This window comes from Panicum virgatum, chromosome 9K (genome assembly GCF_016808335.1).
Source record: "Panicum virgatum strain AP13 chromosome 9K, P.virgatum_v5, whole genome shotgun sequence".
Classification (NCBI taxonomy): Eukaryota; Viridiplantae; Streptophyta; class Magnoliopsida; order Poales; family Poaceae; genus Panicum; species Panicum virgatum.
Genome location: NC_053144.1, coordinates 331508 through 346221, shown reverse-complemented (window position 1 = coordinate 346221; position 14714 = coordinate 331508). Strand labels below are relative to the sequence as shown.

At 50.5% G+C, this 14714-nt stretch overlaps 2 protein-coding genes across 2 annotated transcripts; one reads left to right on the top strand and one right to left on the bottom strand.

The window, feature by feature from the left end:
* Nucleotides 1-56: 56 nt before the first annotated feature.
* Nucleotides 57-887, bottom strand: LOC120649011 (ethylene-response factor C3-like). The gene has a single exon (XM_039925675.1). The coding sequence runs from the start codon at nucleotides 881-883 to the stop codon at nucleotides 182-184; it is 702 nt and encodes a 233-aa protein (XP_039781609.1). The 5' UTR covers nucleotides 884-887; the 3' UTR covers nucleotides 57-181.
* An 8644-nt stretch (nucleotides 888-9531) lies between these two features.
* On the top strand, nucleotides 9532-11124 carry LOC120649009 (1-aminocyclopropane-1-carboxylate oxidase homolog 1-like). The gene has a single exon (XM_039925672.1). The coding sequence runs from the start codon at nucleotides 9557-9559 to the stop codon at nucleotides 10685-10687; it is 1131 nt and encodes a 376-aa protein (XP_039781606.1). The 5' UTR covers nucleotides 9532-9556; the 3' UTR covers nucleotides 10688-11124.
* Nucleotides 11125-14714: the final 3590 nt, after the last annotated feature.

Here is a 14714-nt window from a genome sequence, read left to right as displayed (position 1 = left end):
CACTCACGTTACATGAAAATATTCTGAATGAATGACCACGCACGACTAGTCGAGGATATCAAATCAAACTTGCTTCTGTTCATTTTCGTCATCATTTCTCAATCTAGATACTAGTGTCTGTAATGGCGAAGAACAATCAAATCAAAACGTGTTTAGTTGGGTGCCAATCGTCAGAGCAGCATCAGACAGAGTGGTGGCTCCGGCACCAGCTGCTGGTCTCCGTCTGCTCCTCTGCGGCGGTGGCGCCCAGCAGCGCCTCCAGGTACTCTGTTCCCAGGTCCTCCAGCTCCATCACCTCGCCTCTGCTCCTGCCCCTGCGCCTCGCCGGCTGCCGCACCCGCATCGAATTGGAATGCCGCCGCTTCAGCGCCACCACCGGCGAGGGCGACCCCCCACCGCCGCACGCCTCCAGCATGCCCATCCCCTCCAGCGACTGCCGGACCCGCTCCACGGGGAAGTTGAGCACCGCCGCCGCGCCCCGCATGGCGAACGCCGCCTGGTCGTACGCCAGCGCCGCAGCCTCCGCGCTGTCGAAGGTGCCCAGCCACACGCGCACGCCGTTGCGCGTCGAGTCCCGGATCTCCGCCGCGAACTTGCCCCACGGCCGCTTGCGCACCCCGCGGTACACGGCTCGCTCCTCCTCCGACTCCGGTGGCCGCTGCTCAAGCTCAACTTCAAGGGCGGTGGCACTAGTACTGCTCCACGGCGCCGAGCCGACGGAGGAGGAGGAGGAGCCGGGCGAGTCCAGGGGACGCTCCTGTTGCTGGGAACAAGACATGGACCTCTGCGTCGACGACATGGCACGCCGGGCGAGGAACCCGACGATGCCGGTGCTGAGCTGCACCTGCACAGCCGGCGGAGACCCGCCGGAGCTCATGCTCATCTGGCTGCTCATGCGCTCACCATACATGCTCGATCACCCCTCCTTTTATAGATAGAATACTAGTGCTCGCCCGCCGGAGCCAGAAAATTATTATTTATTTGTATTTGCTTCTAATTGTTTCGTTTAATTAGGCCCGCTAGCTGGTTCCCTACTAGTAATAATGAAACCAACATCCAACTGACTGTTGATCCAAAAGTCTTTGTTCAACTAAAAAACTTTATTTATTTCTATGTAATAATGTAATTCCACATAACCTCTGTTATTGGTGAAACTAAATACTTGAAATTCAACATAATCTCTGGTTTTCTTATTTTTCTTCTGTATAACCCATAAATCCAAAACAAATTCTACCTCATTTCTTTTTTTATATGAGATATTTTCTTAATGAAAGAGCTGTGTCAATCATATTATTTTCAAGTTACTCTAATCTGAATTTGAGGTCCATAAATTGCGTAGTTGCAAGATTTATGGTCTGCATATTTCCACCTTGTTGTTATTAATTAATCAGTACATACGAAATTATGATATGGCAATAAAAATAAAGGGGGGATGATATACATGGCAATAGGCCAATAGCTAGCATGTCTAATAAGTGAGATTAATAGATTATATATGATACGAGATGATCGATAAACAGTGAAAGGCGCACGTGAGTGAATGTCACCATGCGCGACTATGTAAAGAAAAGAGGGGTATCAGATCACTATCTAGTATCTAGATAGCTATACAGTAAATGGTCTGACGACCATCGAGATGCATTGCACCTGCAGTGCGTAGCTGACGCCCATCGATCGATATATCCTATATATATAAAAAAAAAGGGAAGATCCAAGGCACGCAGGGTTTGACAAGTAAGCTAAGCCGCCAGGTAACCATCAACATGTGTCCATTGCATCTGAGCGTAAATAAAGGTGGTTAGGCAGTCATCATTCCATCTACTTGTGGGTTGCATTATATTGGACCCTTGCCTGCCTTTTTGGTCAACGTTCAGTCTTGCTAGCTAGTACTACTCTACCTAGCAATCACCTGACTCTATACAAACAGCACGTGCTCTAACACGCTGGATCGATGACTAGTACTTAGTACGTAGTATTAGCTAGCTTAGCCTTTTTAATGAAGCCAAGTTGGTATAGCTAGCTCAAGTATATTATAATTGCTTGGGTTTTGCATGCATCGACGGCGATGGCATGCAGAGCACCTGGTATAGCCGCCTCTTGTCTAGCTTGCCCTCTAGAGTAAATATTATAAAACCACGTAAGCAGGTTGTATGATGTGCCACATTACATTAATACTAAGATAGAGAGGAAAAATAAGCTGCAAGTTTGCAACTAGCGGAGACAGATTCCAAGATAATGTACGAGGGGATGAGGTGAGCCCTATTTTAATGATGGAACCTATATCAGCAATGAACTATTATATACGAGTTGGCTGTTAAGTAGGTTGTAATTGACGTGGCACTAATATAAACCCTAAATTATAAGCCTTGCTGTTATTGTTTATGCTCTCTAGCTACTCTTTTTTGTAAATAAATATAACAGTGTTAGCATGCTGTGCAATTAATAATGCATTCTTGCTTACTGTTTTGATAGGGCTATGTTGTTTTTATTTGTTTTCCTTTTCTCATTCATTCCTGTGCAGTTCGTGCGTGCCATCTTCACTGGAGTATAGTTTACAAGGGGCTGTTTTGAATCGCTGCCAAACTAGGCACCATAGCGGCACGAGTATACATCGCACGCTGTTACAAATTCTGATCACATGACCTGAACCAGGCGTAAATTAGAAAAGTTAACTTTTCCAATTGGACGGCTTATATTATTTTCTCTCACACCAGATGTTGGCGGCCCACGCTCTATTCGTGTGTGCATGCATGCGCTCCTGTGCTTCTCTTCTTTTTTCTCTCTGGCATCTGCGCTCCGTGCTCCTCTCTGTCTCTGTACGTATTTTGTATGCTTTTTTCAGCTTTTTTCTTCTTCTTCTTCTACTGCCTGCATACTTTTTTTTCCCTCTAAACATATGCGTGCTGGGCCTGCAGTCGCTCCTCTTCTATTTTCTTTTCTTCTTCTTCCTTTGGGTTCTTCTCTCTTATTTATTTTCCTTTCTACTTTTATTTTTAATGTTGTTTCTAATTATTTTATAGATAATTTTTCCTCTGCTAGAAAAATGTATTCCTTTTTCATATTGTTTCCTATTCTTTCTTTTTGTAATTGTTCTATTGTTAGTATATAATGTTTATATAGTGTATTCAGATTTTTTTATAATTTATTTCTATCCCCATATTTTTCATTTTCATTATTTCAGTAATTTAAGTGTGAGAATGATAAAAATACATTAATACTTGACGTCTCTTTTTTTCCATTATCTTCTTCTTTGTCTCTCGTTTTAGTTGGTTCTCACTTTATTTCCTATCTAATGTTTTTCTCCCTTTGTTGATGTATTTCTTATCACATTTATTTATTTTAGGTCTACAATTTTGGTTCCATAAGTTGATATAATTTATTTCAGGTGTATATATCTTTATTTTCTGAGTTTCATGTATATATATTTTTGTTCCTTAAGGTTATATAATTTGTTTAAAGTGCATCTATATTTTGAGAGTTTATATAATTTATTCCAAATATATATATATATATATCTCTTTATTTTGTGAGTACATATTATTAGTTCTATATGTACATTTGTTTTGTTATGAGTATGTATAATTTATTCTGAGTGTATTTTTTTCATAAGTTCGTACAATTTATTCTTGGTATATTTTTTTTGTTCCACTAATTTATATGTTCCAAGTGTCTATATCTCGTAGAACATCTTCAATTTGAAAAAATATACTTCAAAAATTCTTCTAAAAATAGTCAAGTGTGCTATTATTTTGAAGATCTTGTTATGAGCAATTTGGATGCTCGGTTCGTGGCTTATATTTTTTTTACTTCAAATATTTTTGTGATGTCACCATTTTATATTTGATTGCATGCATACACACATTGTTTTATCTAAATAGTACAAACAAAATGGATAGGTTCAGAATAAAAAAAAATTAAAATACACCGCAGGTCTCGAAATTTGTCCCGCCTAGTTCATTTAGGTCTCTAACACATGGAAAACGTGTATTTGAATCTCTAAACCGTGCTACAGGGTCCATCTTAGATCCCAAACACACACCACGCGAGCATCCAAAGCCACGTAGCACCATGCTGGAACACATTAAAAAAAATGATGTTATCTTTATCTTCTCCGATCCCAAAGATGAAGAGAGAGCAATTGCTTTCATCATGTAAAGAGAGCAGAAGCACATGAGCTTGCACAGCACGCAAAGCGGTTGTTTCATAGTGCGGTAAGGCGCAACCGAGCTCCGACATGTGTTGAGCCGCAATTAATTGCTATGATTGTAATTTTGTATTTGAGTAATTAGTAAAGCTCTCTCTTTATCGAAAACGAAATATTTATCTTCTCCCATTCCCATTCCCATTCGCTCCTTGTTGCCTTGCTCCTAGATAGGTTCGTCACCTACCTCCCTTCCTGCTCCTCACCAGCCCACCGCCTCCCTCCTGTAGTCCTGTGCACTGACCGGGCGGGCGCCTGCGTCCGTTCTCCTCGTCGCCTATGCATGCACGTGGCTGCAGCGCAGAGAGAGGTAGGGAGGGAAGGCCGGCCCGATGCTGACGCACTTGCACACGCTGCCGGACACACCGTCCACGGCGGTGTCGGCGAGGCCCAGCTCGGCGATCACGGCCTCGGCAGTGGCACGGCGTGGGGCAGGCACAGATGTCGCAGACGATCTAGCGTCTCCCGCATGGCGAGGTGCGGGTGGAGCACGTGTCGTCCTGCGCTGCAAACCCCGAACGGTGCTGCAAGCCGCGGCAAGGCAGGCGACCGAATGCCAGGACCTCGGCCGCCGAGGATGGAGAGCAGCGTCGACTTGCTGTCGCTACCCGACGGGGCCCACACTGACGGAGCAGGTGCCTGTCACAGCCCTGAGAAAAAAAAAGAAGAAAAAGAAAATCCCCCGCCGGCCTCCACCTGTCAGCCCATCCACCCTCTCCTTCCCCTGTTCTGCTCGGCGCCGCGGACGCACGCGTCGTCGCCGCCGGCGTCCATTCTCGGGCCACGTGCCGGCCATCGTCGTGTCCCGTGCCGCCCCTTCCCTCTTCCCTCGCCCCCTCTCCTTATCCGCGTCGAGGCCGGTCCCCGTTCCCCACCTCAAATCCTAGCCCGACTCTCCGTTACCGCCGCCCCAAGTCGTTCCGCCGCCGCTCGCCGCCGCGATTCACCCGCTCCGGTGAGCCTCCCTTCGATTTCTCTCGCGGGGAGCATCTCCTACCTCCCTGCGACCGATTCCGGCCCTCAAATCCCCTCCTCCCTCGTCGTGCAGGCACCCCGGCGGAGCCCCGTCGCCACCACCGCTGGACGCCGTCGCGCCGCCCGTCCACCGCCGTTCTCCGCCATCCAACCCATCGGTGAGGCTCGCCGTCACCTCCTTCTCCCCGTGCGCGCCTCCCCCTGGCCGCTCCGGCCCCGCCTCGCGCCGCCGCCGTCCGCCGGCGCCGCCGCGTCGCGCCACGCGCGCGCAGGCTGCGCGGTGGCCGCGCCCACGGCGCGCCGTGGCCGCGCTCCTGGGCGGGTCAAGGCGGGCGCTGAGCCTTGACCCAGCCTGGGTGGGCCGCTGGCCCGTGGGCCCTGCTGTCAGCTGCTGTGCTGGCCGGCTGGGTGCACCTAGCATTTTGCTAGGGTTTTCTTAGGGTTTATATTTTTGCAATTTTGCAAAATCCATAGAAATTCATGTATAGCTCCAAAAATTCTGAAACTTATTTTGTTGGATTCCTCTATCTGAGATCTACTTAGGAAAAATATTGTTGTGCATGTTACTTTTATGTAGATTTATCTATAGTTTTATCTTGCAAAAGTGAGTTTAATGCTTGGTTATTTGTGTATTGCTAGAAAAATATCAAATTAAATTTTTTTAGACTCATTGTGAGGTGTAGTTTTCAGTGGTGCAACTTGTTCGCATGCTTCCTTGCTGTTTATTAAAGTTTTAGCTTGTTTTCTTATACTTTGTCTGAAAATGGTTTATTCTTGAACTTCTTGCTGGAAAGTGATAAAATAGCAAAACTAGTTTTGTTAGCTTTGTTTTCATACCTAGTATCTAAGATAATTTTCTTGGATTTGTTTAGTTTAGTTTGCATTCCTCTTCTGATTTACTTTGTTTAGAGTGGCTGAAAATAAAAATATTTATGTTTAATTGTAGGAAAATGCTTTTGCTGCACAACCAATTTTCATGAGTTCTTTGCATTGTCCTCTGCATGCTCAAATTGTTTCCTTGATTTATGCTTGTTGTTAAGTTCGTTTCTTAATTCTTGCATCGCATTCATACATTTTAGTGACCGAACCGCCGGAGGTTGAACCCGTGGAACCCGCCGAGTCCGTGGAGCCTGAACCCGGAATCCCGTTCGTGGTCGAGTCTGAAGTTAACCCAGGCAAGCAGCTAAGCATGATTCCTTACTCCTATTTAATCTGAGTTAGTTAGTTATCTCACCGGGTAATGTTGGGTTATATATAGTATGTATGTATTGCACTCTTGTACCTGCTTCCATGCATTACCTTTCCTTGATTTGTTTATCCGTATTCTTGGCACTAGTTAGTTAGTTAATTACTTAACTTGACTAGATGCTTAGCCCTGCTTAGAGTACTCCTATTGCTCGCTAGACAGGAACAGTTTGGAGGATCACATTTACCGTTTACCCTTGATCGCACTGGTTCGGTCGGTTTGTTAAGAGGTTGGTAGTATCGAGATTCGAGCGGAATGGTAGGGCCTAGTGAATGGAGTCACATGGGCATATTCTGCTTGGATCGTTTAAGGACCGTTCGTGGATGACGTCGGCTTTGAGCACATTTCCGTGCTACCACATATCCAATATAATGGAACGGATAAGCCAATTACCTTCCTTGACTTGATCATTGATGTACAGTCCTAGATACGTGGCCAAGGGCTATGCAGAGATGCTTAGAGGTGTCCCCGGGTGGACCTATGTGTAGGAAAGTTTAGAGATGTCCCCGGTGGAAACTAAGTCTCTACGCGTAAGCTAGGTGTGAAGATTTCAATGATCGAGCCATGTTGGGAACGGTTGACGCGAGTACCCTCTTATCCAACTTTAGCGGGTTGGGTGAGTCGCATGGTCCTTGCATCGTGTGGGTAAAGTAGTACACCCTTGTAAGGTTATAATCAATTCGAATTGCCGCGCTCTCGGTTATGAGCAAGCTCTTTGTCCGTTGAACTCTTCGTAGAAAGTTTCGGTTATGATGGAGATGGTTCATGGCACCTCTGTGCCTCATTATTTTTGTATACTCTTAATGTACTAAAATTGTTTAGGGGTTTGGGCAATATTAATCAATTTTGATAGGTGATAGTATAGAGAGCTAATGCTTATGTAATAATTACTTAACCTTAAGGCTTTTACTTGAGTCATTGCATGATCCTTGTTTATTTAATCGCGTAAGTCTTGCGGAGTACCTTTTGTATTCAGGGTGCTTTCTAAACCTAGTTGCAGGTGAGCCAGAAGTGGTATTTGGCCACTTCTACCCCGCTGATCCAAACGCGGGGGAAGAGTAGGTTGTGGTGGCTGTAATGATGTCCTTGAGCAAGGCGTCATTACTTTAGTAAGTCTTTATCGTAATCGAGTTTCGTGAGAGCATGAAAATGCAATAAACTTTATGTTTCTGTTTAATATGACTTTCGTGAGCCCAAGGCTTGTAAGTAAAGTTTGAAACCCACCTATATTGAATTTGTAATATTAAGTGTGTAAAATTGCTCTTTGTGAATTTTTGGCGATGTATTCGATTGTAAACGGTATGTGCATATGCTGATCCTGGGCGTATGTTGGAGCACATACCGGGACTACCGGATTTGATATTATTTTGAATGAATGACGTGTCGGTTGTTCGTGTCTCTAGATTAGGGATAACACGTGTCACGCTCTCCGGTAAACACGTGTTAACTCTCATCTGGATGATAATGACCGGCGATTCGTTTAAAATAGTATCAAATTGGGCGGTTCTCACAGTGCCTACGCGGAAGTAGTCCGTCTTGGTCGCCGCCACCGCCGGGGCCGCCGTCGCAGCGAGGCCGGTGCTTCCGGGCGCGTCCTGGGCGTCGGGAGGCATTGGTGGCTTGACTTTCCGGTCCCCGGCCGACGAACTCTCTCTGTGCTCAAGTTTCCCTCCCCACGCCGGCCACGGATGCCATGCTCGACCTCTTTGCGCTGAGCTCGCACCCGCGCCCTTTGACACGCTCTTTGTATAGCGACTCCTTCGCCGCACTCACAATATTTTATTCTTGTCTTCATCTGTGAACTAATGATGTTGAATAGATTAGAAATAATTTCAAGTCAAATTCTATGATTTTTTTTAGATAATTTGAATTTCTTCTGAATTTGGTATGATATTTCCAATATATCCTATTTATCCATAACTTAGATAAATTTTTAAAATAAAGAAAGAAAACTTTGGGGGAGCGGACGAAATGGTGGGGCTGGCGGTGAAGGAGCAAGTGGGAAGGATGCTTGCAAGAGGAATCAGACGGGAAAGACCGGTAGCTGACGGATTTGGCCAGCAAGCTCGGCTCGACAACTCGTCCTTGTCTGAGCAGGAGAGGAAGGGGAAAAATGGGAGTGCGAGCGAGGCGTTGAGGGACCTAGAAGTGAAGGATGACACTAATTACAAGTTTTTTATATGTTTGCAACGTGACATACTATGTTGGCGTCAGAAGCTCGCACGACGTGTTTGGGATGTTAGGTGGACCACTTAACATGGTTTAGGGACATAAATAAATGATTTGAGAGTTTGCATTGGAAACCTTTATAATTAAAACCGTGGTACAAGTTTATTAAAATGATGCAGCTCACCCATATTTACCAACGGTTGCTATTGATAAGTTAGGTGCCTACATTTTCTTTTGTTATTTGCTGTGTACTATTATTATTTGTTCATCATTTTTAATGTTTTGTTCGAAGAATTTGTTCTTCTATATATATATATATATATATATATATATATATATATATATATATATATATTGTAGGTAATTGCTCTTAGTTGTCAAAACATTTTAGCATTATAAAAAAAGATATTTTTTAAATATTATCCAGAAATATGATGATGTGATTGGAATTTGATTTGGATGTGCAATTTAAGATTTATATATTTTTTAACTTGAACCCCATTCACGTGGGTGATGTTATCAATTTATCAATTCTGCTGCTACGCATCTAGGTACCCAAATACTATGAATAGAAAGAAAACTGTCCTAGCATGAGCATTTTTGCACGATTACGGTTTCTGGTCCTCCTATTAATTAGCTCTGGATTAATTTGCTGGAAGATTCAAAATGTTTTTTTTTTAATTTTTGAGAGTATTAATACGGAGGAACTCTCCCTCACCGACATTTGGGTCCAACATCACGCGAGCCCACACGTCAGGGAAGAGTTGCAGAGGACCATCCGGGGTGTACGGTGTGGATCGGAGGAAGTGCATGCGTGCAAAACTGAAGCAAGCAGGCACCACAAAGTTTGCATGGACGCAACCATGTCCACGCCACGCCCTCCTCCTATGGCCGAATCATGGAGCACTACACTACTTAGGCACAAGTAGTAGTCAGTAGCAGCAGTACCAACCACCAACCGAATAATGGAGCACTCCGACTCCGGCGGCCGCCTCAGCCAGCTCAAGGCCTTCGACGATACCAAGGCCGGCGTCAAGGGCCTCGTCGACGCGGGCATCGCCACCGTCCCGCCTATCTTCCGCCACCCGCCCGACCCCCACGCCGCCTCCGCCTCCGCCACCACCACATTAGATGCAGATGCAATCCCGGTCGTCGACCTCGGCCGCCCTGACCCTGACCAGCTGGTGGGCCTGCTCAGGGCGGCCGCCGAGACCGTTGGCTTCTTCCAGGTCGTCAACCACGGCGTGCCCGCCGAGCTCCTCGCCGAGACGCTGGCGGCGGTGAGGAGCTTCAACGAGGAGCCCGCGGAGGCGAGGAGGCCCTACTACACCAGGGACCCCGCCAGGCGCGTCAGGTACCACAGCAACTTCGACCTCTTCCAGTCGCCGGCGGCCAACTGGCGCGACACGCTCTTCCTGGAGATGCCCGCGCCGCCGGAGGAGATGCCGCCGCCGTGCAGGGCCGTCGTGCCCGAATACACCAGGCAGCTGCGGGGGCTGGGCGCCCGCCTGCTGGAGCTGCTGTCGGAGGCCCTGGGCCTCCACGCGGGCTACCTGGAGCGCGACGCCGGCTGCCTCGACGGCATGGTGCTCGCCTGCCACTACTACCCGCCCTGCCCGGAGCCGCACCTCACCATGGGCACCACCAGGCACTCGGACCCCAGCTTCCTGACGGTGCTCCTGCAGGACGGCGCCGGCGGCCTGCAGGTCCTCCATGCCGGCCGCTGGGCGGATGTGCCGCCGCGGCCCGGCGCGCTGGTCGTCAACGTCGGCGACCTGCTGCAGCTCATCTCCAACGACAGGTTCAAGAGCGTGGAGCACCGGGTGGTGGCCATGAGCCCGGCCGCCGCGCGGGTCTCGGTGGCCTGCTTCTTCAGGACGACCGGCGCCGCGGCGTCCACCAGGGCGTACGGGCCCATCGCCGTCGCCACTGATGAGAACGAGCCTCCGCTGCCGCGGTACCGGAGCGTCACGGTGGCGGAGTTCCTCGCCCACTACAGGGACAAGGGCCTCGACGGCCGATCGGCGCTGGGCCGCTTCAGCCTGCTGCCCTCACCATCTTCAGGCCCATCGTCTAATTGCAAGCAAACAAATTAAAACAACAAGGAATTGCTAGCTAGCTAGCTCTTCCCAACAATCAATCGATCCAGCCGCGCTCACAAGGCACCTGATCGAAACCTACAATTAATCAACAAGCTACAAATATAAGCCTTTTTTTAAAAAAACAAGAACCGGTAGGAGAGCTGCCTGTTGCGTTGTATTAAAAAGGAAGAGCAAAGTTCAGATTATAAAACTGGAATAAACAAAAAAAAACTTTACACTTTACATAGAGAGTCCGCATTCGAACTCTCTAGAAGAAACTCAAGCTCCACTCATTAGGCACGCTAGATGTTTCATCCCGGCCAAAATTCAAGCCACAGCTCTCCCTTAATCTTCTCTGGCAATGCAAAGAAGGCGCTTCTCACAAATATATATGTTAGTGTATATTGAGCCCATGTATAGGTGCCCATCTAGAGGCTCATGTATAGCTACTATATTGCCAACCCTTCTAGAGTTTGGAAGAATAGACACAATTATTCTCCTACATGGTATCATTTGCTTAGGTTAACCCTCCTCCCACCCCCAGCCGCCGCCGCCGCCGGCACCATGGCCGGCCGGCCACCGGCGCCGCCCTCCCTTCCCTCTCCTCCTTCCCCGCTCTCTTCCCTTCCCTCTACTCTGGGCGCGGGCTCCTCCCCTGCTCTGGGTGCGGGCTCCTCTGTCCTGGGCGCGCCACGGGCGCCCTACGCCGCTGCGCTGGCTGCTGCTGCGGGGCACGGCGCGGGCGGCCCGCCTCCTCCTCATCCCGGTCCACTGCAGGCCCTGACCTCCCCTCCCGCCGCTGCCGCCCCTGCGGGCGCGGGCGCAGGGGGCGCCGCCGGCCCCCTGCAGCCACTGCTGCAGCCGCCGGCCGCCGCCGCCGCCGCTGCGGCCCATCGCGTCGCGGCCGCTGTGGGCAAGCAGCCAGCCGCCGACACCGCCCCTCCTGCAGGTTCAGGACGACCTCGTTCTCGAGTAGATCACCAGGGGTCTCACGCCCGGATCGTCCTCGTCCACCCCCTCCGTGCTCTTTGCTGCTCCACCGGCTTCCTCTGCCGCTCCTGCTACCTCCCTCCTTGGTGCTGCTCCCACCGGGCAGATCGAAGGTGGGGGGGGGGGGGGCGTGGACGTCGTCGGCGGGGGTGGGGGGTGAGGTGGTGGTGGCACTGGTGGCCCTGCTTCTGGGGGTTCTGGTGAAGGTGGCGGTGCTGGTGGGGGCCGTCGGGGCGCTCCGGCTCCGGCTCCCGCTACTGCCCCTGCCCTTGGAGGTACGCCCTGGCCATCCTTCAACAACCCATGGTCAGGGCGCATCTCGATGTGGTTGTTCTAGGAACGGGGGAGGGGCCTTGTCCTCAGCTCCAGCCAGCGGCCATGTTCGCCGGTACTGCTCCCCTATTCGCGCCGTCCTGAACCCCGCTTGCTCAGCCCAGCCAGTAGCCGACCTGGCCTGGGGGGTGGGACCAGACCGCTCTGGCGCAGTCCTTCAGCATGATGGGGCTGATGCTGCCGGTCAGCACCGAGTGGATCGCCGACTCGGGTGCCTCCTTCCACACCACCCCTGATGCCGGTATCCTCTCTTCTGTCCGACCCCCACACCCTTCTTGTCTTTCTTCCATCATGGTTGGTGATGGGACTTGCCTTTCTGTCACCGCCGTGGGTTTTGCTCCTGGCTCTTTTCGTCTTCCTAATGTTCTTGTTGCTCCTCAGATGGTTCACAACCTTCTTTCTATTCACCAATTTACTGTTGATAATTCCTGTTCCATCAAATTTGACTCTTCTGGTCATACTGTGAAGGATTCGGCTTCCCGGCGTCCACTCCTCCGATGTGACAGCTCGGGACCCCTTTACACCCTTCGTCTGCTTCCGCTGCTTCACCTTCGACTTCTTCTTCGTCTGCTGCTTTCGCCGCGAAGCCGTCTTCCACTACCTGGCACCGCCGGCTTGGTCACCCCGGCCGCGACGTTTTGGCTCAGCTCAGTCGTAGTACCAATGTTCCATGTACTAGGACTCCTGCTGAGCACCTCTATCATACATGCCAGTTAGGTCGTCATGTTAGACTTCTTTTTTCTTCTTCTTCTTCGCATGCTGCGCATGCCTTTGATCTTGTTCATTGTGACCTGTGGACCTCTCCTGTACTCAGCATTTCTGGTTATAAATACTATCTGGTGGTGGTTGATGATTTTTCTCATTACTCTTGGACTTTTCCTTTGTGCGCCAAGTCTGAGACCTTCCCCACCCTCCTCCACTTCTTTGCCTGAATGTCCACTCAGTTCGGCCTCACCATTAAGGCCGTCCAGTGTGACAACAGGCGTGAGTTCGATAACTCCACCTCCCGTTCCTTCTTCCTTTCTCGGGGTGTTCAGCTGCGTATGTCTTGTCCGTATACCTCTCCCCAGAACGTCATGTGCACTCTTCTGATCTAGGCCTCTCTGCCTCCCCGCTTCTGGGCTGAGAGCCTCCACACCGCCATCTACTTGCTTAACCGTCTTCCGTCCACTGCTTCTCCTGCTCCCACTCCACACCACGCTCTTTTCGGTAACCCTCCTCGCTACGACCACCTTCGGGTCTTCGGGTGCGCATGTTATCCTAACATCTTCGCCACTGCTCCTCACAAGCTGGCACCCCGCTCGACTCGTTGTGTGTTTCTTGGTTACTCTCCTGACCACAAGGGCTACCGATGCTTTGACCTCACCTCTCGCCGGGTCCTCATCTCCCGACACATCATGTTTGACGAGTCAGATTTCTCCTACTCCACCTCCTCCACACCTTCTCCTGACCCGGAGTTGGAGTCCATGTTTTCGACTGACCCGGTGCTTCAGCCACCTTTCCCTATCTGTCCTTTCCCTGCAGGTTTTTCCGGTACACCAATACCACTTCCGGTGATCCCGGCTGCGCCGAGTGCGGCCCCGGTGCCCGCGGCCGCGCCACGTGCGGCCCCCGGACCTAAGGTCGTGCTGCGCACGGACCCGGTGTCTCTTGCTGCGCCACGCGTATGCCCGGTGCCTCCCCCTGCACCTACGCGGTACGCTCAGCCAGTGCAGGTGTACTGGCGTCGTTTGGCGCCGGCACCGGCGCCGCCTCCGAATCCGGCAGCTCCTGTGGCGCCTACACCGGAGTCATCACCGCCGCCATCTACACCAGAGCCGCCGCCGCTGCCTCCGCTGACTCGCTCTCGCGTCAAGCCGGTGGTGTACCACCCGCCCGTCATCCATCGGGATCCTCGGCATATCCATCCCATGGTGACTCGGCGGATGGCGTCTCAGGCCGCGACTCTCTCCGCCACCTAGGGAGAGCCGCGGGTCTCTCCGGTACCCTCCTCTGTCTGCGACGCCTTGGCGGATCCTCACTGGCGTCGCGCGATGGAAGAGGAGTACGCGGCTCTCCTTGCCAACCAGACGTGGGACCTCGTGCCACGTCCGTCTGGTTGCAATGTGGTCACTGGCAAGTGGATCTGGACGCATAAGCGTCGGGCTGATGGCACACTGGAGCGCTACAAAACTCGCTGGGTTCTCCGGAGTTTCACTCAGCGGCCTGGTGTGGACTATGATGAGACCTTCAGTCCAGTGGTGAAACCTGCTACTGTGCGCACGGTCTTCTCGCTTGCGCTTTCTCGCTCTTGGCCTGTGCACCAGCTGGATGTGAAGAATGCCTTTCTCCATGGCACTCTGTCAGAGACAGTCTACTGTAGTCAGCCAGCGGGATTTATGAACTCGAGTCGTCTGGATATTGTCTGCCGGCTCAATAAGTCCCTCTATGGTCTGAAGCAGGCTCCTCGGGCTTGGTAATCTCGGTTCGCCACATTCTTGCTGACTTTGGGCTTCACCGAGGCCAAGGCTGACACTTCTCTGTTCATCTACTGCGTGGGGATGAGACTGCCTACCTGCTGCTCTATGTTGATGATATTGTGCTCACCGCCTCCAGTCAGCAGTTGCTTGAGCACATTATCTCCTCTCTGCAATAGGAGTTTGCTATGAATGATCTTGGTCAGCTCCACCACTTCTTGGGCGTTACTGTTGAGACTCGCCCATCTGGCATGTTCCTTCAC

Coding starts and splice junctions, on each gene's coding strand:
- LOC120649011 (XM_039925675.1), bottom strand. CDS start 883: ATGAGCATGAGCTCCGGCGGGTCTCCGCCGGCTGTGCAGGTGCAGCTC.
- LOC120649009 (XM_039925672.1), top strand. CDS start 9,557: ATGGAGCACTCCGACTCCGGCGGCCGCCTCAGCCAGCTCAAGGCCTTC.